Raw genomic sequence first — 26,608 nt, forward strand, 5'->3', positions numbered from 1 at the left:
TCTATTGAACATCACTTAAAAAAAAAATAACATGAAATTTGAGGAGGAAAGGGGTGAATCCCTTCCTGTAGGACAAGAGGAATTTTAATGGCTCAAGTCTATACATTAATACTTCACATTAGTAAGTTCCCTCTTTCATAATGAAAAGAAAATACAGAATCCAGGAAGCTCTTGCTAGCAGGAAAAGGAATTAAACAGATCATGGAATGTACTTATCTGCATGGTTTATTAATATTTCCTTTATTTGAATAAGTTCTATGGTATTCTGAAGTAATTGCCCAATTACCATGGCATTTTGAATGTTATTGTAGTGGGCTTTTTAAAATATGGGATGGCACAAAGGAGCGAGACAGAGGAAAACCAAATAAACCATTTAAATTTACTCAACCTGATTCTAAGAGGAAATGTTAATTTTACTTACTAATGTGAAAGTTACTGGTAGCCCCCCTTAACAGCTTACAAGCAGCCAGTAGGGGGAAGCAGAAGCCTCACGTACACAGTACCCTGAACTTTTGAACTGTCTTTTCTCTTCTGCCTTAAAGCAGAAGAAACTCGCTCCAAACCAGTTTTTACTAACCAGATAACAGAAGTGCAGGGTTTGACACCTACCAATCAAGTGTTAACACGCAAGGGTCTTTGTCTGAAAGTGTATAAAAAGTTGGTGAAATTTGTGTGAGGGAGAGTCTTTGTACCAAGGTGCAAGGCTCTCCTTTCTTCTGCAGAATAAAGCATCTTTTCCTTATCCCTGTCAGGCTGTTATTGGCTCTCAGCTAGGCAAACCCGATATTTTGGTAACACTAATATAGTATTTCATGTTTCTACAGTAATTTTCCCCTACAGTCAGAAGACACTGTACTGCATTCTGCTGAATTACATCTGAAGAGGTGCAAGTCCACCTGTATAATTTCCCAGACCACACATTCCTTCAAAAGCAACTTAAAACATGAGCACCAAAATACTTCTCTGTGTTAGATGCAATACATACTTGGGACTCAAATGAAAAACCTTAACCTTATTGCATGTTATATAATTAAAATTTGATAGCTATGCATGCTGCCAACTCTTGCATTTTTTTATTGCAAATCTCACAATATTTGGTGTTTTTTCTTGAAGTCTCAGCTCCTGGAGTCATGTGATTACTTGAGAATTTCAGTTTTCATTTAAAAAAATGTTCTAGCCATTGTGGAGAAAAGCTTGGACTTATGAACCTTAACTCAAGCTAGAAGAGAGCAAATAAACAGAATTCAATTTTTTAATCTTGATTTTTTTAAGGGCCTGTCTCATTCAGGTTTTCAAACATTTGGGCTTGGTGTTATCAGATATGTCAGAAGAATATGGAGTCATTCAGGCTAGCAGTTTCAGAACTAGCTACTGATTATGGGTGTCTCCATTTTTGGCTGCCAGTCAGCCATCTTGTCATAAACAGATGGTTAAGGGTTAATGTCTCTTTTACCTGTAAAGGGTTAACTAGCTCAGTAAACCTGGAACACCTGACCAGAGGACCAATCAGGAGACAAGGTACTTTTAAATCTCGGTGGAGGGAAGCCTTTGTTTGTGCTTTTTGTGTTTTTCTTTGTTCTCTCTGGGGTCTGGGAGGGACCAGACATGTATACAGACTCTCCAATCTTCTGAAAAAGTCTCTTCTATTCAAATAGTAAGTAATAGGTAGAAAGTGGATTAGATTTATGTTTGTTTTCTTTATTTGCAAATGTGTATTTTGCTGGAAGGATTGTATCTCTGTTTGCTGCAACTTGTATTTGTGCTGGGGGGAGGCTTCTCTCTAGTGTCTATAAGCTGAAAGACCCTGTAACATTTTCCATCGTGATTTTACAGAGATAATTTTTACTTTTTTTTCTTTCTTTAATTAAAAGCTTTTCCTTTTTATGAATCTGATTGTTTTTTTAATTCTTGTGTGAGACCCAAGGGGAGGGGGTCTGCACTCACCAGGGAATTGGTGGGAGGAAGGAGAGAAGGGGGGGAGGAAAAGCCTGATTCCTCTCTGTGTTAAGATTCAAGGAATTTGAATCACAGTGATCTCCCAGTGTAACCCAGGGCGGGGAGAATCTGGGAGGAAGAAAGGACAAGGGAATGGTTTATTTCCCTTTGTTGTGAGACCCAAGGGGTTTTGGGTCTTGGGGTCCCCAGGGAAGGGTTTGGGGGCCAGAAAGTGTCCCAAAACACTATATTTTTGGGTGGTGGCAGCTCTATCATTCCTAAGCTAGTAATTAAGCTTAGAGGGGTTCATGCAGGTACCCTATCTTTTGGATGCTAAGGTTCAGAGTGGGGAATCATACCTTGATACATCTTGCGTGTAATTTTCAGACTAGCCAAGCACTCACAACTCAGACCAATGGGAAATACAGATGCTCACAACCTGGAGGGGAGGGAAATCTAGGCATCTTGAAAAGGGCAGCCAAAAACTGGGGCACCAAAAACATCAGTGGTCACTGGTCATATTTGGAAGTTTGCATCTTAGCTTTTCATTCACCAAACAAGACAACACAAAGATAACAAGCCCAGTCCTGCGAGATAACAATTACACACAATGCTCAATGACTTAAATGGATCTAAAAGGGGCTTAACACCACATAGGTCAGGGCCTCTATCCAGCACTCCCAGGCAAAATTCTTATTGAAGCCAATCAGCGTTTTGCTTCAATAAGGAACTCTGAACAAGACCCTTAGTTATCATGTCTGAATAAGTTTTTCTCCCAAGAAACTCTGAGAAATAAGAATCTTTTTATAGTGGTCTGAGGGATTAATTCATGCTCTGTTTGCAATTCCAAAAAACAAACAAACAAACAAACAAAAAGAATGCCCAGATAAAGAATTGGAATTTAATGCAATTCTGAACATTGAGACATCATTTTTCTTTTAAACAGTGTTTCCTACTGTAAAAAACACAATCAGATTCCAACCTTAGTTAAACTAGTGCAATTGCGGTAGATTTCCAGCTATGTAACTGACATTAGAATCTGGTCCATTGCCTCATAAAAACAAAAGAATCACCTTATACTTATAGCACTTCAAACATTAATCCCCACAACACTGCTGTGAGGTAGGCGAGCATAGTATCACTTACTCAAAACAGCTTTTTCCATTGCTTTGCAAAGTATCTCATTTTAAAAAGGTATGTTACCGAGTATTTCAAGTTCTAGAAGCTTCAGTTGTAAAACTGAACCTGTGCAGGGTAATACGTCAGGGTATCATTACAGACAGACAACTCCTCAGGTCCAAAATGCCAGTTGTTTGGCATTACATAGGATTCAGCCTCTGAGTTTGTACAGTTTCTCAGTTCCAACTCTTTGGTGAAACAGAATTCAATTTGACCAATTGTTTGCACTTCTTCACCCTAGAAACAGTAAAAATGAGATACTCAGCTTTTAAAGGCACTTACAGAGGCTTCTTGTTGTAGAGGAGACAATAAGCTAATCCTCTAGCTATAGAATGCTTGTTCTTATGGTATATTGAAGATATATGCCACTGTAAAGGTACAGAAGGATGATGTTTCTAGAAGTATCTACTGCATGCAGTTCATAGTATAGACTCCTTGTTCCCCTTATGCAATTCACAAAGGGTGAAGGTAAATGAATCCATTTGGGTACCTAGGATATTGGCTATCATTTTATAAGATTCTTACTAGAAGGAAGGTCTAATTTACACAGATAAAGAGTTTTCTTGCCATTGTAGTATTTGGGCACCCTGCAAAATGAAGAAATATATTGGAATTTTTTTTTAATGAAGTAAATGCATACACACCTGGTGTATGTCATAAATCAAGGATCCAATCTGGTAAACACTCCTGATCCTAGTGCTTACTACCAGAAGAAGCCCCACTGACTTCAGTAGGATAACTTACAGTGGCAAGCATTATCAGGGCCGGCTCTAGGTTTTATGCGGCCCCAAGCAAAAAAAAATTTAGCTGCCTCTCACTCCAGCCCTGGGCTCTCACCTGCCCCCCATCAGTGCCCTCCCACACCCATACCCCCTGCCGCCCCAGCTCTGAGCTCTCTCTTCCCCCCACAATCCCCTTCCTCCACAGCACTGGGCTCTCCCCACTCCCCCACCCACACCCCCTGCCACCCCAGCCCTGGGCTCTCTCTTCCCCCACCACCCCATGCTGCCCCAGCCCTGGGCTCTCTCTTCTCCCAACCCATCTGCATCCCTTGCCGCTCCAGCCCTGGGCTCTCTCTTCCCACCCCCCCACCTGTACCCCTTGCCGCCCCAGCCCTGGGCTCCCCCCCACCAATGCTCACTCCGCCCACTCCCCCCTTGCCTCCAGCTGGTCCGGCGCTGGCAGGGTTGGGGTAAGCAGTTGGCTTCCTGAGCCATGTCTCAGTCCAGGGTCCCTCCAGCCAGGGCTCTGGCCTCCAGGACCCGGGGACGGCCCCAGCAGGAGGCTGAGGAGCCAGGGCAGGGCAGCCCCAGAGGGACCGGAGCCCTGGAGAGCGGGATGTGGCCCCTCATGGCAGCGCCCCGCCCTCTATGACCCCGCTGCTGCTTCTGGCCGCCCTGCCGCAGTCCCTGGGTGGCTCGGGCCACTTTGCCCAGCCCCAGCTGCGGCACTTGGCGGGGGGAGCGGCTGCCCTGCGGCACCTGCAGGCGGCTCCATGTGCCCTGCAGGGCAGCCCCCAGCCTGAGTGTCCCCTGCTCGGAGCCTGCTTGGCACAGACACAAGGTGCGGGCACTGTTCCCCCATGGTGCTCCAGAGTACTTTCCACGCATGATATGCTGCTGCTGCCAGGGCTGGCTCTAGGCTTTTGCCACTCAAAGTGCCCCCTCCCCCCCCTCCAAAAAAAAAAGATGGCTGGAATGCCTCCCCCCTGAAAATATGCTTCCCCAAGCACATGCTTGGTTTGCTGGTGCTTAGAGCTGGCCCTGAGCATTATTGGATAGTAAGTGTTTGCAGACTGGGTCCCAATGTTGTTGCAACTATTATTGCTGTCTTAATCATACGCCTTCAACCCAGTCATTGCCAGCAATCCCACACTTCTGTATCTGTGCCCTCTCGCATACACAATAAGAAACTGTTATAACTCAGACCCAAGGTAATTCTGAAATAGAGTTAGAAGCCTGAGGAGACTCTAGTAAAAATCTTTTTCTTAATTAAGCCACTACCTAAATATTGTGCAGGAGCAAATTTCACAGCTTGATTACATGCTTTATAAGGATGTATTTCCCTTTATCATTTTTTATTTCATCTAATATCCGCTTGTTGCTCTGTTATTAGACCATAAGCTCTTTGAGGCAGGGAACATATTTCTGCATACATTTGCACAGTGCCTAGTACAATGGGGCACCAGTCATGACTGGGACCTTTGGACACTGTTGCATTACAAATATAAGAGTGATAGCAGCATCTGAGCAGTCTCCATGACAGCAATCACTGTTTGCACCACTGTCATTGTCTCTCCTAATACTCCTTTTCAGAATAGAGATAACCAGTCTTTAACCCATTCCCACATACAGCCTCCCTTGATTAAAAGCACTGGAGCAACTTCCTGTTCCCATTGAAATTGATAGCAAAACTCCAATTTTCATTTGTTGTTTAAAAAAACATTAAAAGAGAGGCAACTGTTTTTGATAGTTGGTGGGTCTTGCCCACATGCTCAGGATCTAATTGATCGTCATATTTGGGATCAGGAAGGAATGTTCCCTTGGGTAAGATTGGCAGAGACCCTGGGGTTTTTTTTTGCCTTCCTCTGCAGCATGAGGCACAGGTCACTTGCAGATTTAATTTAGTGTAAATGGTGGATTCTTTGTAACTTGAAGTCTTTAAATCATGATTTGATGACATCAGTGACTCAGACATAGGTTATGGGTTTATTACAGGAGTGGGCAGGTGAGGTTCTATGGCCTGCAATGTGCAGGAGGTCTGACTAGATGAGCATGATGGTCCCTTCTGACCTTAGAGTCTATGGGTATGGCTACACTTGAAATTTCAGAGCGCTGCCGTGGCAGTGCTTTGAAGTGTGAGTGTAGTCGGAGCGCCAGCGCTGGGAGAGAGCTCTCCCAGCGCTGCACGTAAACCACATCCCTTACGGGTGTAGCTTGCAGCGCTGATTACACTGAGGCTTTACAGCGCTGTATCTTGCAGAGCTCAGGGGGGTGTTTTTTCACATCCCTGAGCGCGAAAGTTGCAGTGCTGTAAAGTGCCAGTGTAGCCATGGCCTATGATTTAGTGGGTTTAAATGTGAGAAAGGAGAGGCTGAACACAAAGACTCAGAATATTGCTAAAGCATATCACCTTGTCAACACAAAAGATATTCAACTCTAAAAGCAATTTTAACTTGGAAAGGTTTTCATGAAATAGCTTTCTGCATGTGTGGGCTAACTCCGCCAAATGTTTTCCAGCAAAACAGCTTTATTAAACTCTGATAAAGGGAGTCTAGTGATTATTAGTGCTGTTCTGTGACCTTTTTAGGAAAGGTCACATCACAAAGTGATAGTTAAAAGGGAGGGGGAAATCACAGCTATATAGCTAACTAAACACAATGTCATGTGAATTGTTTTGTAGCTTAAATATATAGCTTATTTTACTTTGGTACAGATCGGTAGAATTATATTTGTGCTATAATGTAATGATTGTGAACACTAAATTCTCTACTGCATGCAAACTTACAGATCAGTTGTTGGCATTGAAAGGGAAAATAGAACCAGATTTTAGGCAGCATTGGCTGAAGAAGGCAGACCATTTAGCCCTGTCTTTCTGAATCATAGGAAAAGCCATAAAACTTTATTTAAACTTATCCGAACAAGAATTCTTTGGGGACACCGAGTAAGCCTCTCAATTTGCCTGATCCACATGTGATACCAGGTGCAGTCTTTTTATTTTGAATAGAACAGAGCTAAAATCTGGCCTTAGCTGAGTACTGTATGCTTTGAAGTAAACATATTTCAGGGGATACTTGGAATGTCCCAACATAGAAGCAAAAGAGAGAGGAAAATCATCAAAAGTTAATAAATTTAGTTTCATTCAGGTAAACTTTTGTTTACTACTTCAATCAATAAGGGAAATAATAAAAGAAAGTTTTACCTCTTCTGGAGGAAGGCACTGAACCTTTGGTGTTACTCCATAAACACTTGTAAGGGCTTCTTTTATGGCTCTCATCTGAAGATTTAAAAGCCAGAGAGAGTTGAAAGGCATATAGCATCACTTCAACAAATTCCATATTTGTATAGTCACAAAAAGCCTTTTGCATGAAAAACAACTGTAAACACCTATACAATTAGAAGAGATTGCTTATCTGCAGCAGGTTTGAAGCTACTCACTCCTAGCAGCAGTACATTAAAATGACTTTATAAGTATGACAGTTTCTTACCTGGTAATAGGTACTGCTTGGCTTTATCCCAACTTTCAGGAGACAACTGAAATGAATACAAAATACTTTTTGTGAGTAATACGTCTTACATTTCATGGGAGTCATTGCATGTAGATATACTACAGCTAATCAATGGGTAAACAGAAAATCCTAGTGAGGGAGCTAGACAGACAGATTAAAGCAAGGAGAATGGGAGAAGCTCAACTTCCCCTCTTTTCCTGAGCTTGGGTAACTAGCATTTCCCTTACCCCTTGGCTGGTGCAGTGAGAACTCCCTCCTCTCCTGCTTGAACTGACTTTAACTTGGAGCCAGATTCACAGTTGCAGTTGGGAGAGGGGCCCCGGCATTCTCTGCACTCCCCAAATCCATGGGCTATGGTGTGCCAGTCACCTGATACAGGTTAGAGCAGCAGGTCACATCTCTTTTCCCTCAGCTGACCAGAGGGAGGGAGAGGAGAAGGAGTTGTTATGGTCACTGTATGCTACTGGAAATCCCCGTACATGGGGAGATTTGCTAAGTTTAAGGTCACTTTGTACCAGTGGCAGAGCACAAAGCAGCTGGAGTGTGGCTCACTATTCCGGACCATTGTCACCTGAGAATAATCAAACTAGTTTTCCAGTTAATTTAATATTAAAAGTATATTTTTTAAATTATAAGTTATTCAATAAAGCTAAGCAGGACAGGTGGGATGAGCCAAAGTACTTTAGTGGATCCCTGCTTTAGACATCTGAGGTCATGTTTTAGGCACCTAAGTCCCAAGTTTGCCTCCACTGAGATCCTCAATACTCCCACTGAATGCTGTAGGAACCCATGTTCACTCAGCACCTAAGTTTTTCATAGTAAAAGTTCTGCAGGTACCTATGTTCCTGCCTCTGTGCATGTTCACTGCTGCCTTCCTCTAGGTGTTCTGATACCTGTTTCCTGCCTAAGTCTGAGTGATCCATGAATCAGGGGAAGATAGTCCTTAGCCCACCTAAGTAGAAGCGGTGCCCAATCCAGCAGGTGTGCTTAAAAGGTCCCATTCAAAATTCTGCCAGAGGAGGATGAGGTGGTGGTGCCGTTGCCCACCTTACAACTTTTGGCGCAGTGACTAAAGCACTTGAGAGGTGGGAGACCCCACGTTCAATTTCTGTGAAAGGGGGAGGAAGGATTTAAAACAGAGGTCTCCCACCTTTCAGGATAGTGCTCAAACCACTGAGCTAGGGTATTCCTATGTGGGGTTCTTTCAAGCTTTCCTGATGAAGCAGTTCCACTGTGGATAAATAATGAAATATTGGTTGGAGCAGGTGGACTGGACCCGGGGTCTCCCAGCTGGGTGCCCTACCCAACAGATTACAGACTCATTCTCTCTCCTCCAATGACTGTTCCACTGTGTATAAATACTTAAAATGTCATTGGACCAGAGAAAGTGAGAGAATGACTCTGTAGTACAGTGGTAAGAGCACCCATTTGGGAGGTGGGAGACCCCAGCGACCAATACTCCAGCTCTAACCTTTCATTTATCCACAGTTTCAACAGGAGAGACTGAGTGAACCCCACATCTACGTATCCCCGTCATGGTTCAAGGCAATTTCACTTGTATTTCTCCCTTGTGCTCCAGCAAGCGCACTCACTCTCAGGCTTCCCGCTCCCCTGCCATCACCCCTCTTGCCTTCTGATCAGAGTATTTCCAGGGAGCACAGTCCCCTGCCTACACTGTGAATTCCCCAGCAAGGCAGATTGCCTAAGCAGGCCTGCTTTGCTTTTTTCCTCAGAGGTTATAAACAGCATAATTGCCTACAGGTATAAGTTACTACATACCCCTTTCTAAGCAAGCACATTTATTTTTAAGGTGAAAGCATTACAGAGAAAATATTACAAACAATAACAGAACCTGCATACGCTAATAAGCTTATCAGAGATTCCCTCCCTGTGCTCCCCCACCCCAATCTCCAAAAAGGGCTCTGATCCATGTCAGTCCTTTGAAACCTTTCCTAAGGATTGGGGCCCCCTTTGGACCAGACATCTTGTCTTTGCTGGATCAGAATGAAGACTCTGAGTCAGTTTAAACTCAGGGTATTAACCAAAAGTCCTTTCTTTGTCCGCTGGCCTCTGCAGAATGCTGCTTGAACTAGCATAACTGAGCCTATTTAGGAGGTGGTGCCTCCCTGGAGGCATTACGATTTGAGTGAATTTGCCTAATCACCGCCCACTGTTCTTAGCTCCTGGAGGGGCTGCGGTTACCCTCCCCAATGGAACTACATACAGTCCCTGGCCCACAGTGATACACACACTTAATAAATAAGCTGTGCCAAAGATACTGCAGGAAATTGGAATATCTGTCACAACCCCACAGGTCAGTGGTTAAAGCCTTCTCCTGAGAGATGGGAGACCCCTCTTAAAATCCCTTCTCCTCCTCTAGCAGAGAAGGGGGAATTGAATCTGGGTTTCCAAATCCCATGTAAATGCTCTAACCAGTGGGCTAAAAGTTACATGGTGAGTAGCATCCACTCCTCCTTAGGGTATTTTGTGTGGAAAGAGGCAGGCACCCAACTCATTTCTGCCTAAGCCATCCAACTCTAGGAAGCAGGTGTTCTTAGGCACCTCTCTGCAACCTGGACTTAGGTGCCTATCCTCAAGAAAGCTTAATACAGCCCCCTTGGATTATCTTAGGCAGCTCCCCATCTATCATGTTGGCTGTTGTGGATTCTTAGGCACCTCTCTCTCCCTATTCATTGTATAGGGGCCCTAGATGCCTAACTTAGCATTGTTACTGTTTTTTCTGGGGGCCTAAAAGTTAGGTGCCATGGACTCAGCATTGCGATGCCTAGTCCCTTTGTGGATTTCAGCCTCCAGAACCTGAAGTTGGTGTACCTCATTCCTCTAGGCTTGATCCTATGAGGAGCTCAATAATTCAGTTGCTAAGGAAATCAATGGGCCATATCCCAACAATAGGAGTTCAAGAGGAATTGTAAATGTTCAGCGGCTCTCAGGGTTTAGTCAAATGAAAGCTGATTGGGCTCAGCACCTGGCAAGATCAGGTCCTGTACAAACCAGTTTTAATCAAATTGACTGAAGGCATCTTCCCAATAAGTGACTGTCTAACTCAGTCATTTGAGATTTTTGCAGGTTGATAATCAGAAAGATACAATATTATTCTTACAACAGCCTGGAGTTGTTACCTCAAAGAAAATAATTTAAAAAAACCAAAACAACGTGTACCTTTATCCAGAGGTTGAAAGAAGAGTAATTCAAAGAAGAAATCTTTTAGCAATTATAACTGTAAATTTTCCTGTTGGACTTTGTGAATCAGTGCAATAAGAATGTTTAATATTCATTGGAAGAATAATGAAGAATGTTAATGCTCTTTTTTTTAAGCGATAAGAAAAAACCCACTAGCTGTTAACTTCAAAATTTTTCAGGCTCCGTTCTTTGAGTGAATGTTGTGCTGTGAAACAAAGTTCTACTGTCGGTCACCATTCCATCTGCAACTCATTCCTTAGTCCCATTGTAAAAGCTACCCAGGACAATAGAATGCAGGCAATCGACATATTTAAACTTATTTTAATATTACATTTGAAATGCTCGAGACTTAGGTCTAGAAAAAATCTATATGACTGGATATTAGAAGGCAGCTACACAGACTGGAGGGGATGAAAATCACTATTTCATATTGTTCTGTGTATGTAAAGGGAGTAAGAGACTTTGGTAAGGAGCTGTTTGAATTAAGACAGCAACAACAAAACTAATTTTTAAAAAAAAGATAATTTAGGTTAAGTACTGAAGGATTTTTTCCCTTCTCTTAGAAGGCTGTCTTGTTATAGAGGATATCTTGATTGTCGGATATGAGGCCATGAAGGCATTTTCCCCATCCAGTGAACAGGCAGGGACATAGGATTGTTCCTTTTGCCTTTCTCTGTAGCAGCACTGGACCAATCAGAAAACTGAGAAAAAGTAAGAGTAAAGTACTGTGACAGGGTGGCTGGCCCTGAAGTAGGTCCAGCTTCGCTGTGCCAGAACAGTTGCTCTCAATTTGGCCAATTCAGACAGCAGGGCAGCACCTTGGGCTGGGGGGTTAGAGAACCTCAGAGAATCTGAGAGGAGCAAAACCTGATCAGATAGACTCTGCATGAGGGCTGTTTAGGAGGAGAAGATTGGCAGGAGATAAGGGTTGCCAGACACAGAAGGTGTTTCCTGGGGGAAGGCTGAAGGCAAGGAGAATAGAGGAGTATGCTGGCTGACCTCCCTGAGCCAGGGCCAGAGGGCTGAAGGGGAAAAGAGGAGTAGAAGCAGAAGGAAGTGCCTGGTGGCCTAGTTGGAAACTAACAGCTGGAGATGGCTGAAGGCAGGGAAAAGTAGAGGGGCTCATCAGCTGACATCTCCATGCTGGAGAGCTGGATCCGGGGGAACAAAGAGAGGTCCAGAGGGAGGGAAGGCTGCTCCCCTGGCAAGAACGACTTTGGATGTGCAGTATGGCCCCAGAGAAAGATGTTCTTAAGGCAAGAGAGCTGTTGTAGAGTTAGTGGGGGATTTGAAGAGGCAGGCGTATTGAGGCAGGCATGCCAGTTGTGCCATGGCCTGCTGCAGGAGGGTGCGCTAGGCAGGACCTCACTATGACAGATAATTTTACAGGGAGAGCAACTAAAATGATAAAAGGTTCAGAAAAAACTTGACATATAAGGAAAGGTTTAAAACACTGGGCATATTTAGTCTTGAGAAAAGAAGACTGAGGAGAGACCTGATAAGTCTTCAAATATGCTAGAGGCTGTTATAAAGAGGACAATGATTAATTTTTCTCCGTGTCCATTGAAAGTAGGACACAAAGTAATGGGCTTAATCTGCAACAAGGGAGATCTAGGTCAGATATTAGGAAAACCTTTCTAACCATAAGAGCAGCTATGCTCTGGTACAGGCTTCCAACTGAGGTTGTGGAATCCCCATCACTGGTGGCTTTTAAGAACAGGCTGGATGTCAGGATGGTCTAGGTTTACTTGATCCTGCCTCGGTGCAGGGAGCAGGATTTGATGACATTGTCCTACATTTCTATGATTCTACCATTCTTGAATGCCAAAACAGGACACAGCCCTGGTTGCACCAGTGCCACATACTGAGGTAAAATAATCTTTCTACTCCTATGCGAGATTTCTATTCATGCATCCAAGGATCATGTTAGTCCTTTTGGCCACAGTGTTTCACTAGTATCTCATGTTTAGCTGATTATCCACCATGACCATGACATCTTTTTCACAGTCACTGCTTGGCAGGATAGAGTCCTCCACAGTATAAATAAAGTCTTCATTCTTTGTTCCTAGATGTATACATTGACATTTAGCTCCCAGCTTACCAGTGATCCACATCCATAATAATGACCCATCCTCCTCATTATTTACCACTCCGCCAATTTTTGTGTCATCTGCAAACTTTATCAGCGATTACTTTGTTTTCTTCGAGATCATTGATAAAAACATTAAAATACATAGAGGTAAGAACCAATCCCTGTAGGACCCCTACTAGAAAAACAGCCGCTACAGTTACAACATGAGACCCACTAGTTTCCATGTTTTAATCTATTAAATGTGTACCATGTTAATTTTATATAATTCTTGGTTTTTAATCAAAATATTGTGCAGTAACAAACAGCTTATGGAAGTCTAAGTATATTACAGCAAGGCTAGTACCTTTATCAACCAACCTTATGATCTCATCAAAATAAGATATCGAGGTAAATTGATAGGATCTATTTTCTATAAACCCATGTTGATTATATTACCCTCCTTTAATTTTTTATTGAGTCCCTTATCTGCCGCTCCATTACCTTATCCAGGACTGATGTCAGACGTAATTCCCTGGGTCATCCTATTTCTCTTCTTTAAATATTGGCAATCAGTTCCCAGGCTGATAATTTCATGTAAGTTACATACAGGACATCTGTATGCTGCAAATTTGCACATTCAGGCAGGGAACTGAAAAGCTGAACAACCTGCTAGTCACTACACAGAGGGGAATTCTAAAAAGTGCGCCTAATTAATGTATATCTAAGGAGCTAGGACAAGTTGTTATATCCCATCTAAAATGTGAATGTGTAGCCACCAGTGTGTTGGAGCAGTGAGAAGGGATCATCCAATAGGAATAGGAAGACATAACACACTGTTAATTGCTGATGAGTGCATGGTGGGGGCTTTGGCATTGGTTGACGTTGGTCTTTCAGGCTGTACTCTGTTTCTATTGGATCCTTCCTCTTATAGTCCCTAAATCCTAGTCTATTATTTTCTCTCTCAGAAGCTGAACAAGAGTTCTGCCCTTGACTTGTCCTCTTCCTCTAAGAGAAACGATGCATGCATTTTATTTTCTGAATTTTTTAAAATTGGCACTACTATTGTAAAATTTAGTTTCTCAACCACTATGTTGTATATAGGTTTTTAAAAATCTACAATAATGTTTCTGGTTACATTACAGCACTTCTAAAAGGTATAGTAGCCAAAACTTGACTCTCAATTTGACTGTCTATTATAACACCATGCAAATATCTCAGGCCCTGATACTGCAAATGCCTTTGCACATGTTTAACTCTACTGCCGTGGGTAATCCCATAAAAATTAGTAGGGCTACTCATAGAAGTAAAGTTGAGCACATGTGTAAGTGTGTGCAGGATTAAGATTTCAGTAAACAAATGGCAGCCTATGGTATCTAAAAATGAATCTACCTCAAGGGCCAATCCTGCCATTCCCACTGCAGTCAATGGGAGTTTTACCTGAAAAGGATGGCAAAATTGAACTCATTAGAGACAATGAAGACACTTACTGACTGAAATGGAAGTTGGACTGGTGCCTAGTATCATGTCATGAGAAAAGGAGACTGCACTACAACTTAAAATGGTAACAGAATAAACCTTGCTCTGGCTCTAGAGTACGGTATTAAAGAGAACTGGCATCAACAGTCATTTTTCCACTGCAGAGTTAAATTTTTAGGGTTTTTTCTTTGTTGTTAAGTGTACATCAAAGCCTTTTGCACCACTAAACTAATAAACCGACAAAAGGGGTATATTTCCATACCTGTTGAGGTCAAGTTTCTGGTAGAGATCCAATGTTCTACCAAAATATTTCTTTTGAGAATTAAGAGGCTCCACTGTGGCTGCACAGGTCCCATGTTTCTCCCACTCATGCTTCCTATGGGAACAAAGCTAAATTCAGTTTTTAAGAGACATGGAATCTGCCCAGGTATACTCAGAATGCTAAGAGAATGTCTCTTTAAGGTAAAAAGTTCTTATCCAAATATTAGCATAAGAACAAGCATCTGACAGATGAAGTTCATAACTGAAACAGGAGAAAATCATCACATCTCTGTAAACAACCGCACATACAATCAGCTAGTGTAGGCAAAAATCCCAGTCCAAACCCCCAAATCCTCTCCCTGTATCGCCCTGCACCTCAATACAAGTCAGCAGAGATACTGATTACTACAAATACATCTTGTTCACTCTGCCATAGGTGCCAGGTGCAAAAAATGAGAAGCCTTCCATTCCCGGTGCCAGCATCTCAGACTGAGACTCGATTAGATGAGATAAGGCAGAGAACCCTAGCATGTAGTTAAGCAGACAACACAAAGAGAAATCATTGCTGTAGGATGGCAGATTTTCACAGCTCTATTAGTGCAAATTGCTAAGGAAATATCAGGATGAGGCAATCATTTGATCAAAAGAAGAGAGGTGCTAACTTGCCCACTGAGACCCTAAATGTAAGCCAGTGGCAGAACTAGGAACAGCTACATCAGGGGTCGGCAACCTTTCAGAAGTGGTGCGTCGAGTCTTCATTTATTCACTCTAATTTAAGGTTTCACGTGCCAGTAATACATTTTAATGTTTTTAGAAGGTCTCTTTCTATAAGTCTATAAGTCTATAATATATATATTATATATAATATATATATATATAAACTATTGTTGTATGTAAAGTAAATAAAGTTTTTTAAATGTTTAAGAAGCTTCATTTAAAATTAAATTAAAATGCAGAGCCCCCCAGACCAGTGGCCAGGACCTGGGCAGTGTGAGTGCCACTGAAAATCAGCTTGCGTGCCGCCTTCGGCATACATGCCATAGGTTGCCTACCTGAGCTACATTTTACATATTGTGCTCCATGGTTTTGTGGATTTTGAAACAAGACTTATGAAGCCATCCAGTGACAGGATGCATTTTTCAAGTCTGATAATTTTGTGCCACATACAGTAGAATATACAATACAAAAGCCCTGCCTCCATGAGATTTTATTATTTAGTACAGAAACAGAGTTCTATCTGGCTGGTGAACTGGGAACATTTATTTCAGTAACACTGCATGAGAGAGTTTCAGACTGTCCTATAAACTATACAAGAGAGAAAAAGAGGAGGTCCATTGATTAAGGTACTATTCCGGGACTGGGATATGTGTGTTCAATTCCCTACCCTGCAACAGACATACTGTATGACCCTGGCAAATAGATTAGTCTCTCTGTGGCTCAGTTTTCTACCTGTAAATTAGGAATAAGTAATACTTTCCTATCTCACAGAGCACAGTAAGGCTAAAGAGGGGAGGGATAGCTCAGTGGTTTGAGTATTGACCTGCTAAACCCAGGGTTGTGAGCTCAGTCCTTGAGGGAGCCACTTAGGGATCTGGGGCAAAATCAGTACTTGGTCCTGCTAGTGAAGGCAGGGGGCTGGACTCATTGACCTTTCAAGGTTCTTTCTGGTTCTAGAAGATAGGTATATCTCCACTATATTATATTAAAGATTGTGATGTGCCCAGGAACTATGGTGATGGTGGCCCATATAAATAGTTTACACAAATACAGAAAACCATCTAAAAAATATGTATTGTGGGCTAACTTAGATGAGCAGAACATACTCAAGTTAGTTAGGGCTTGACAAAATTTAGTCATACTGGTGTGATAAAAAATGTTGTATTATAAGAAATGAGTCATGTTCAGAAAGTTAAACTGTGAGAATTTGCCTCAAGTGTTAACATTTCTAAATTTCTTTTAGTATAAACTTTAGTGAGGTCTTGTATACTATGGTAGCAGGCCAGGCATCAAATTGAATTTTAAAAACAATGAAGATGTCCTAAAACTTGGCTCCTTACTATAATGTCACGCCTATCAGTATCTAAGAATGCAAATAAATAAATACATAAAAGCCAGACTCTGCTTTGTCAGTGGACTAACACATAAAAAGCAGGAGATTCAGCTATATCTCAAGGCATATTTATTGTGAAAGATGCAGGTGTGGAATCTGTAGCGTTGTTTCTTTAGAGTTAATACAAATGTGACAGATCAGAGTATACCTGTATGTATCCATATCAAACTACAAACCGGAGGAGCTGCAGCTTTGGTGGAAGTTTAGGAGCATGCAGCAGCTGCTTGGGAGAACTGCTGATAGTTTTAGGGCCTGTAGTGTCTCCACTGCCAAGAGGCCCAGAGCTCTGCCCAGCCAAGTGAGAACTCATGCCACCCAAAGTTTGGGTTCACTACAGCCTGGTGAGTGTCCAGGAGGGGGTGCTCCCCCAGCTTTTAACAATAAAATTAAGATAACCCTTTCTAAAGAGAAGCTACCTGTTTTGCACAGCACAACCACATGAAAGACGAGAAAAGATGTAGAAATAATTCATTATTTCTAACTGTTGGGTATAGGAATGTGGCATTTTACCTTCACTCCTTCCACTTAACACAAAACATAACTAAGAAAACTATGGAAACTGCAGAAATTCCTAGTGAAAAATAAAAGACCAATTTCTTTCTTGTCTAATGCTCAGAAAGGCCTTGATTTTTCAAAGTGCTTGTGTGGCAAACAGCAAGAAAGGCAAGGTCACCGCACTTGAGCATGAGCTCAAGTTTGTGACGAATATGGATGCAAGACAGTCCTCAGTATGGGCAGAAAGGAGTAAATAAACAAACAAACAACAAACTTCTTGTGGATCTATCTGACCCTCAGCAGCATGGGGGAAAAACAGAGGCAAGGCATTAGTGCACAACAGGTGTGTCTGAGGAGATATGAGCTCAAATTCTCAGCATTCAATGGGAGTGCACAGTTAGGCACAGTTAGTTTCCATCTCCTAATGGGCATGCAGGAGCACTCACTTATGCAACCTGCCCTGCTACATCACTTTTGACCTTGGGCTGACATGAGTAATTCTGCCTCTGCACTACGCAGAGCTGCAGAATGCCCACAATGCAGCAAAAATTGTTGTGCTCACCATTGTAGAGGGAAGATGGTGTGTCACTTTCTCCCAATCAGCATTGCAGAGCTCTGTTCCACTTTGCAGGAGCACTGAAGCCGGAGTGTGTGTGATGGACAAAGCTAGAGTCGTATCAGGTGGGTCAGAGAACTAAACAAATGCAGTGGCTCACTGGCATATGGATATTGTGGAGGAATAATGAGGAGCGGCAACCCACAACTGTCCATAACTTGCAGTACTCGAAGGGGATTAGATGCAGATAGTTGCCAGGTCTGTTGATTCTTTCTTCTGTGCTGTACACATTTGGGTTCAGACTACAACCTTATGGGTTTGGGATGAACAATCTTTTCAAGAATTTCCTCCTAAACAATTACTCCACAAGGGACACTTTCAATTTAAAAATCATAAATTGTAGAATACATACATTTCTCTTTCCTATGATACTAAGATCTTAGATTCTTAAGTGGAGGTATTTTTAAAAATCATTTACTTGTCACTTTGTATGCTCTTTAATATAATTTTTTCATTTAGCTTTCAACAATGAAAATCTATGTAGTCCGTTTCACTTTTAGGTTCTTCATGCTGAACTTTCAAGGTTTTATACTCTAAAAAGGAATATTTACAAGGACTGCTTATTTATTTCATAAGAACTATTTTAACTGAAGTAAAAAATGTTGAAGCATTTCAGCAGTGTTAGGTTTGCTAAAAGCTTGTAGGTTCATAAAATCTGTAATTAGAGCCACATTTAAGGCAACACTGGCCCTTATTAAACAGCTCCCAGTATTAAAGGGAAGCATTTCTCACAGTCAACAAATACTGGTCACAGAAAAAAAATAAAACATACCTAAACCAACTGCCATATTGCTTTTATACTGCTGGTAACTCCAGGTTATTTCAACTTCTGGCAAGACTGCTATTGGCTAGCCTTTGAGTCAGGAATGCTAAATGGAATCAACAGTCATGATGATATATGGACTAGAGTAGATTCAAAGTTTTCAAGGATTTTTTTTTTCATTTTGATCAGTCTTTTTTTTTAGCAACAAACTCGTATGAAAATATTTCACTTGTGTTTATCAAGATCTGTTGTCCACTACCATGACATCATATCTTGACTTTCCCCCTCAGGAAAAAAACAGAAGCTCCTATATACATTCTTCAGACCAAAAGCTCCCAACTGTTTAGATGAGCAAAGCAGAGTAAAGAGCAGCTGATCAGGGTATAGGAAGTGCCTGTTCTGTGACATGTTTCTCTCACCCTGGGATTATGCGGGGATTGGGCTCTGTGTAGGGAGAAGGCAGGGTCAAAAGGACAGCCATTCTCCCTCCCTGCTTTATGATACTGCCCCAGAGAATCTTCAGTCCTCTAGGTGGAGATAACCCACTCAATTCTAATGAAAAGCACCTCAGAAACAAAGTCAGTGAAACAATGAGGAGTTCGGTGACACCTTAAAGACTAACAGATTTATTTGGGCATAAGCTTTCGTGGGTAAAAAATCCACTTCTTCAGGTGCATGGAGTCTCCTGAAGAAGTGGGTTTTTTACCCACAAAAGCTTATGCCCCAATAAATCTGTTAGTCTTTAAGGTGCCACCAGACTCCTCATTATTTTTGTGGATACAGACTAACACAGCTACCCCTCTGATACTAAGTCAGTGAAGGATTTTAACTCAGCAGTTGGGAGAATCTAATAAAATACTGAATGAGTTCATCAACTTTTTGGGTTGAGGTTTTGGGCAGGAAAGACTCTTCATTCACAGGCATGCTCTGTCTCCTTTTCACATCTATATAAGGAACCCATTGTGTGAGACAGACTTACAATTTCTCTAGTGAGTCAGAACTTCAAGCATATATCAAGCAGATATGAGGAATTAATACATTTGCAATGGGACAAAAAAAGAAAACAGTTTTTATCTTCCCTTCTTTGACTGAACACAGAGGAGACATGGAAACCATGGTAACAAGCTTAACCTACTGCAAACACCAAAGACCTTGCAGAATACCATACACAGTAAGAATCATGTTTATCCTGTTACTAATATTGGACCCCACACTGCAGTCCTGCTTTCCAAAACACAGTCTTCCATCCTATAAATGTGACCTACAGTCTTGATTCTCAGAGGTATGCCCTTCTGTTTAGCTGTACTAAAATGCATGTTGTTAAGTGAGAACAGTTTACAATAAATTCTACAGAGGAATCTGGATCAAATCTATCTTTATCATTATTTATTGCTTCACCAATTTGTGGGCCATCTGTAAATCTTAGCAGCACTGATTTTATATTTATTTCCAGATTATTGATAAAGATAATGAATAGTGCTCGGGAAAGAACAGGTCCCTGTGGGACACCACTAGAAACATCAATGTTGGATGATGACTCCCATTTACATTTTCTTTCTTTTTTTTTTTTCAAGATCTATCAGTTAACCAGTTTTTAAATCAATCCAATATGGGCTGCACTGATTTTTGTATAGTGCCTTTAAGAAAAAAAACAAACAAAAACCTCAGGATATTGTGTGGTGCTACATCAAAATGCCTTAGAGAAGTATATGTATACGATATCAACACGATTGCCTTTGTCAACCAAATTTGTAATCTCAAAGAACAATATCAAGTTTGTTTGACAAGAAATCATGGGTTCTTGATTGGTAGCTCTCTGCACCTTCATATACTTCTTGTATGAGGAACTTCAATCTCTCCTTCCCTCTCTAAATGTGTGCCATTTTACCAGTCCTATAGGAATGTGTGATACATCTACAAGAGATCTGTATATGACACTTATTAGGTCTAGATGATTGCACTGAGTCTCACTGTAGTCCTTGGTACACACAATGGTGGTGTAAGGATCTACACAGGTAATCCTTTGGAAGGCTGAGGCCAGAGATCCTGCTTCCATGTAAATATTAATATTGATGAAGCATAAGAAACACAGAATGAAAATGCAGAATCATTTCTAAAGTTGTTATTCCAAGGTTTCTGATGCAACTCCAGCAAGCATCTAAAGCCTGGTACCAAATGCTCCTTCAGATAGTCATTTAGAAAGACTATAAGATACATCCAAAATGATTTTCCATTGTAGCTTGAACTCACCAGAACTGGGTGCGATTAGGAGATGAATGGAGTACATCAGGCCAGTAGTGTCTCATGTCTGGCAAGAGATCCTAGAAATTAAAAATATGTATCTACCCTGTGAAGCTGAAAAGCAATTTCATACTCAATATACATAAATTGATACATTTTCAAAACATTGCCAGTCTTCTTGGAGATTCTTGGCTGAAACCTATTATATAGGTGAAAAAAAATTATTGCTAGCTGAGTAAGAGGTTTTGTGCCCTGATATGGTGAAAATGTATCCTTATGGCTATTTCAGATGCAAATGTACAATTAGATTTTGAAACACTACAAAAATATTTCCTTTTTTTGAAATCCGATACATTTCTGTAACTGTTTAATTAACTGATTAATTTCTGCAACCCTACAAAAATCCTCTTAAATTGTACAGTTCCTGTCTTACTCATCCCCAGTCTTTAATCCCCCAGCAATGTTTGACTGATAAATGGACTCTTCCATTCTTTATGGTTTGAAAGAAGTCAAATTCATCATAGAGCTTACTGTTCAGCTCTCCTTAATTTGCATTCCTTGCACCCCTGCCTGCAGATGCACCTCACTTCCTGGAAAGGACAGGCTGCAGCCACCACTGCTTTCACTTCCCTTATTGGTTCCATCAGGGGAACAGCTTTAAATAAAAGATGATGCTCAACAGGAGTCCTACTACTGGACGCTGTGTGAAAAATGCACTCCCAGGTGCCGGGCTGACCAGCAGCACAGAAGTTGCAAGGGGTGCACTAGTTGTACCCTCCCTAGGGTGACCAGATATCCCAATTTTATAGGGACAGTCCCGATCTTTGGGTCTTTTTCTTATATAGGATCCTATTACCCCCCACCCCCGTCCCAAATTTTCACACTTGTTGTCTGGTCACGCTAACCCTCCCCTCCAGAAAGACTTTTTGCCCCGGGAGGCCCAGAGCCGGTTCTATCAGTTTCTACTTGAAAAGACTAGGGAATGACTCGAGCCATGTGTGTATACAAAACCATTGGTGATTTGAAGGAGATGTTGAACTCCATAGAGGCCTGGTCTACACTATACGTTTATACCGATTTTAGCAGCGTTAAACCAATTTAATGCTGCATTCGTCCACACAACAAGGCCCTTTATATCGATATAAAGAGCTCTTTAAACCGATTTCTGTACTCCTCCCCAACGACAGGAGTAGCACTGAAATCGGTATTACCATATCGGATTAGGGTTAGTGTGGCGGCAAATCAACGATATTGGCCTCTGGGCGGTATCCCACAGTACACCACTGTGACTGCTCTGGAAAGCAATCTGAAGTCAGATGCACTGGCCAGGTAGACAGGAAAAGCCCCGCGAACTTTTGAATTGCATTTCCTGTTTGCCCAGCGTGGAGCTCTGATCAGCACAGGTGGTGATGCAATCCCAAATCCAAAAAGAGCTCCAGCATGGATCATATGGGAGTTACTGGATTTGATCGCTGTATGGGGAGACAAATCTGTTCTATCAGAGCTCCGTTACAGAAGATGAAATGCCAAAGCATTTGAAAAAAATCTCCAGGCTATGGTACAGAGTCCACAGCACAGTGCTGTGTGACAAGCGTAACGGAAAGCCAAAGAATCAAATGGACGCTCTGGAGGAAGGGAGGGGGGACTGAGGACTCCATCTATCCCACAGTCCCCGAAAAGTATTTGCATTCTTGGCTGAGCTCCCAATGCCTGTAGGGTCAAACACATTGTCCACAGTGGTTCAGGGTATATCTCGTCAATTTACTCCCCCTCTCCCCACCCTGTGAAAGAAAAGGGAAAAAAATAGTTTCTTGACTTTTTTCAATATCACCATATGTCTACTGCATGCTGCTGGTAGACACGGTGCTGGGGAAATGAACAGCAGCATCCTCTCCCCTCCCTTCCCCAGTGGCAGACGGTACAGTGCAGTAGGACTGGTAGCCATCCTCGTCATCAGCCCACGAGTGCTCCTGGCTGGCCTCAGGTGAGGTCGGCCGGGGGCTCCTGGGTAAAAATAGGAATGACTCCCGGTTATTCCCAGCAGATAGTACAGAATGGCTGGTAACTGTCCTCATCATAGCAACTGGGGGCTGAACTCCATCAGCCCCCCCCTTTCATATCTAAAGAAAAGATTCTGTACTGCCTGGACTATCATAGCAGCAGGATGCTGCGCTCCTCTCTCCTCCACCATTTAATGTCCTGCCTGGACTATCATAGCAGCTGGAGGCTGCCTCCCCGTCATTTTATCTCACTAAAAAGTCAGTGCTTCTTATTCCTGCATTCTTTATTACTTCATCACACAAATGGGAGGACTCTGCAACAGTAGCCCAGGAGGGTTGGGGGGGGAGGGAAACAACGGGTGGGTAGGAGAGAAACAACGGGTGGGGTTGTTGCAGGGACATCCCCTAGAATGGCATGCAGACATCATTTCTGTGGGATCTGACACGGAGCGGCTGTGCTCTCTGGTTCTCTGATACACTGCTTTTCTAGTACACTTGCCCCATATTCTAGGCAGGACTGACTCTATTTTTAGATACAACATAAAGGAGGGAATGACCCGGGGAGTCATTCCCATTTTTGTCTTTGCACCCCCAGCTGACCTCAGCCAAGGTCAGCCAGGAGCACCCATGACAGCAGCAGACGGTACAGAACGACTGATAACCGTCATCTCATTGCCAATTTACAATGGCACAGCAGACGGTACAGAACGACTGGTAACCGTCTCTGCTACCTTGCAAAGGCAAACGAATGCTGCTGTGTAGCACTGCAGTACCGCATCTGTCAGCGGCATCCAGTACACATACGGTGACAGTGACAAAAGGCAAAACGGGCTCCATGGTTGCCATGCTATGGCATCTGCCAGTGCAATCCAGGGAAAAAGGGCGCGAAATGATTGTCTGCCGTTGCTTTCACGGAGGAAGGAATGAGTGACGACATTTACCCAGAATCACCCGCGACACTGTTTTTGCACCATCATGCATTGGGATCTCAACCCAGAATTCCAATGGGCGGGGGCGACTGCGGGAACTATGGGATAGCTATTGCAACGCTCCAGAAATCGACGCTAGCCTTGGTACATGGACGCACACCATCGAATTATTGCGCTTTGTGTGGCCGCGTGCACTCGACTTTATACACTGTTTTACAAAACCGGTTTATGTAAAATCGGAATAATCCTGTAGTGTAGACGTACCCAGAGATGTAGAATAAGGGAATAAAGCACCTAATGAATGTTGGAATGGGAATTTTTAAAAGCATAACCATCTCAGATTTCAAATTAAATTAGAAGTGATATGCTATGAAGTTATATATATTTGGGATTTGAAAAGGCAATTGTGTTCAATCCTGCTCATAATTAACATTTTAATTTAAATAAATTAAATTACCTTAATCTCAGTCACATTGAAGTGCCATGTTCTATTACATTCGTCTACTTTATCGGGCCTAGTGAAGAAATATACAAATGAAAACAGAATGCCCACTATTAGGTACTGGGTGGAAAAAAAGTCATGTCACGGAGCTACATTTCAAAGTTACAAGATTATAGCTTTGAAATTTGAGTTTAAAAATCCAAGGAACTCAAGTCAATCTCTACAGCATTTTAACCATCACAAACGCATTAAAATTCATTACGTGCTAATTGTGGCTGAACTCTTCTAAATGCAGAGGACCCTGTCGTGCCCTTCACACCACTTTAGCTATGCATAAAGTGCCTGAGTGGTGTGGAGGACTTTGTCTGGGCTCTCTCCAGTGAAGTCAATTCCACCCTAACTGAGTCACTCAATTTACGATTCCCCAGACCCATACAAATTCCAACTCCCTTGGAACCTAGTTGTAATGCTGTTGACAGTTTTAGAGAGGATGGGCTACCAGTTACTTATTTTTTTAATGAAAAGTCTCTACATCTTCACATAGATTTCAGCAAGTTGTTTTCTTTGAAACACGGTTTTCACAAGTTTCTATGAGTTTTTTGTAACATGTTTAGACTCCTGAGGCCACATTCAGTCATGAGACACTAACAAGTACTCTGAACTCAGAAAAAGAGGAAGTTGTACCTTTACATTAACAACTTTGGAAATAGACTTTTTTTAAAAAGCTTATTCTGCAATTTGATTTGTGTGCCCGCACATGATCACCAAGCATGTGAGATCATAAGTCAGCAGTGTATTGAACTATACAACTTTGGTCTCTGGCTAGAGCAGAGTTCTTATATTTCAATACGCTACACATTCATAAGACAGAGCAGATCAGTGGAGCACCCACCAGCACAAAAACTAAAAATCCTAGTAAGTTAGAGGTCTGACTTGAATCTGCAAAGGCACAGATTCAGTGATAAATGGGATTTTGCTCTGAAAACTGCCTGTGGAAAACATGATAATTTCTCCCTCCTCAGATCTGCTCCCTGTGTGTATTCAAAGTCAGATCAGCAGACAAAAGTATCATTTATTATTATTGTGTCTAGCTCTACAGAGCCAACAGAACTAAGAAGAGAGAATGAACTGAAGTCTTCCTTTTGGATGCATCATCATCAGCATTGTATACTAAGACCTGTGGGACTTTTATTATTGGAGAAGGAAAACACCTATCTTGACTTTCAGTGCCTGATTCTCATGTTGCACTGGTTTTACACTCATGTAAATCCATTGACTTGAGCTGATTTACATGAGTAGACAATCAGGCCTTCAGAACGCAAGTGAATTTGTAGGGCTGATAGAAAACAACATTCATACTTGTAAAATGAGCACATTTAATAAAGAAATTGTTTGGACACAACAAACTTGTAACCCTCAATCCCGTGTTAACAAAGTCATTTCTCAGATTAGAAACACTTCAGAAGTTTCTCATAATTTCCTTTCCATAGGTAAATGGAAAAGAGGAAAACATATCTTAAATTGATGTGTCTTTATTATCAAAATTTGAAGTCATATGTCATGCTATTAAACCTCTGTGACCTATGCTACTGAAAATGCCTACATAAAACTATAAGATCAAGCAACTCAAGGAGAAACACACTATAATTAGGCATTTTAATATGCATATTACTGGGTAAATTTGCAATGAAAGCAGAAATAAAACTGATAAGACAAATTTTAGAGAAGTTACATTCTGTATCAAGTCTGGTGATTTTTTTAGTTGGATTACAGACCATAGTTTGGAGCTGTTTACAGTTGCTGAAAGTCTGCATATTAATCCTTATGACACATGTACGGGGAGACTTTGGCAAACCAGTAAAGTGCCTGAAACCACTATAGCTTACTGTTAAAGACAGCCTAGTCAGCAAGCTGTTAAAAGCAAGTCTCAGCTTGACCAAGGCAGGAGAGGAGGAGAGTTTAGGGTGCCACCGAAAGGGCAGCTTGACCCCCGTCCTTCCTGATAAGAATTGTGTTAAAGTTGCTGATACATGCATTTGAAAAGAGCAGGACGCACCCTCAGGAATGTCTACTGGGGTCTCAAGGCTGCAGGCTCTGGAAAGACCCACACCTGGCTAATCAATAATCAGAAGGAACTTCTTGCTCGATCATTAAAACTGCTTACTTAATAAGGTTTCTTTAATTACCAATGTATAAATAAGGGGAAAAAGTTTGAGATGGGGGGACTCGTTTTGGGACTGGCCTCTCCCTCTGGATGCATCTTGTGTTTTCCAGTGGCAGAAGGGCTGCCGTTGTATCACTCGAAAGCCACACTCAGCTTTGGTAATTATCAAGAGTTGAGGGTGTTTTACTAACTTGTTGTGGAAGTGTGGAAGTGCTTGAGACTGGTAAGGTTTAGCTTTAACTGAAAGCACTCTTGTGTTGCCCTGTTTGTGCCAGCCATCTATCCATCGGACGACCGTGTCTCCCCTGATTTATTTCCTGACACCTCCTTGCACAGAGTAAAGTTACCAAAAGCTTTGGGTTGAAAGAACCCCGGGTAACATAATATGAATATTGTCTTCTTCAAAGTCTTGGCTAGAATCAAATAACTAATCCCTGCCATGCCTAAATACTATCATCCCCATTCTACAGATTAAAAATAAAATTATTGAGTTATTT

The 26,608-nt window shown here is 41.9% G+C and overlaps 1 protein-coding gene across 2 annotated transcripts in view; it reads right to left on the reverse strand.

Annotated features, from left to right (window-relative positions):
- Positions 1 to 2,816: 2,816 nt before the first annotated feature.
- Positions 2,817 to 26,608, reverse strand: part of RNASET2 (ribonuclease T2) — a 43,179-nt gene continuing 19,387 nt past the window's right edge. For both annotated transcript variants that reach the window (XM_030556735.1, XM_030556736.1), the window contains 6 exons: positions 23,963 to 24,020; positions 20,586 to 20,656; positions 14,353 to 14,466; positions 7,322 to 7,367; positions 7,036 to 7,110; positions 2,817 to 3,351 (listed from right to left, as the gene is read on the reverse strand). In XM_030556735.1, the coding sequence (XP_030412595.1) occupies positions 3,163 to 3,351; positions 7,036 to 7,110; positions 7,322 to 7,367; positions 14,353 to 14,466; positions 20,586 to 20,656; positions 23,963 to 24,020 (553 nt within the window). In that variant the 3' untranslated portion in view covers positions 2,817 to 3,162. The remainder of the gene's footprint in view (positions 3,352 to 7,035; positions 7,111 to 7,321; positions 7,368 to 14,352; positions 14,467 to 20,585; positions 20,657 to 23,962; positions 24,021 to 26,608) is intronic.

The sequence above is a fragment of the Gopherus evgoodei genome, chromosome 3 (assembly GCF_007399415.2).
Source record: "Gopherus evgoodei ecotype Sinaloan lineage chromosome 3, rGopEvg1_v1.p, whole genome shotgun sequence".
Taxonomy (NCBI): domain Eukaryota; kingdom Metazoa; phylum Chordata; order Testudines; family Testudinidae; genus Gopherus; species Gopherus evgoodei.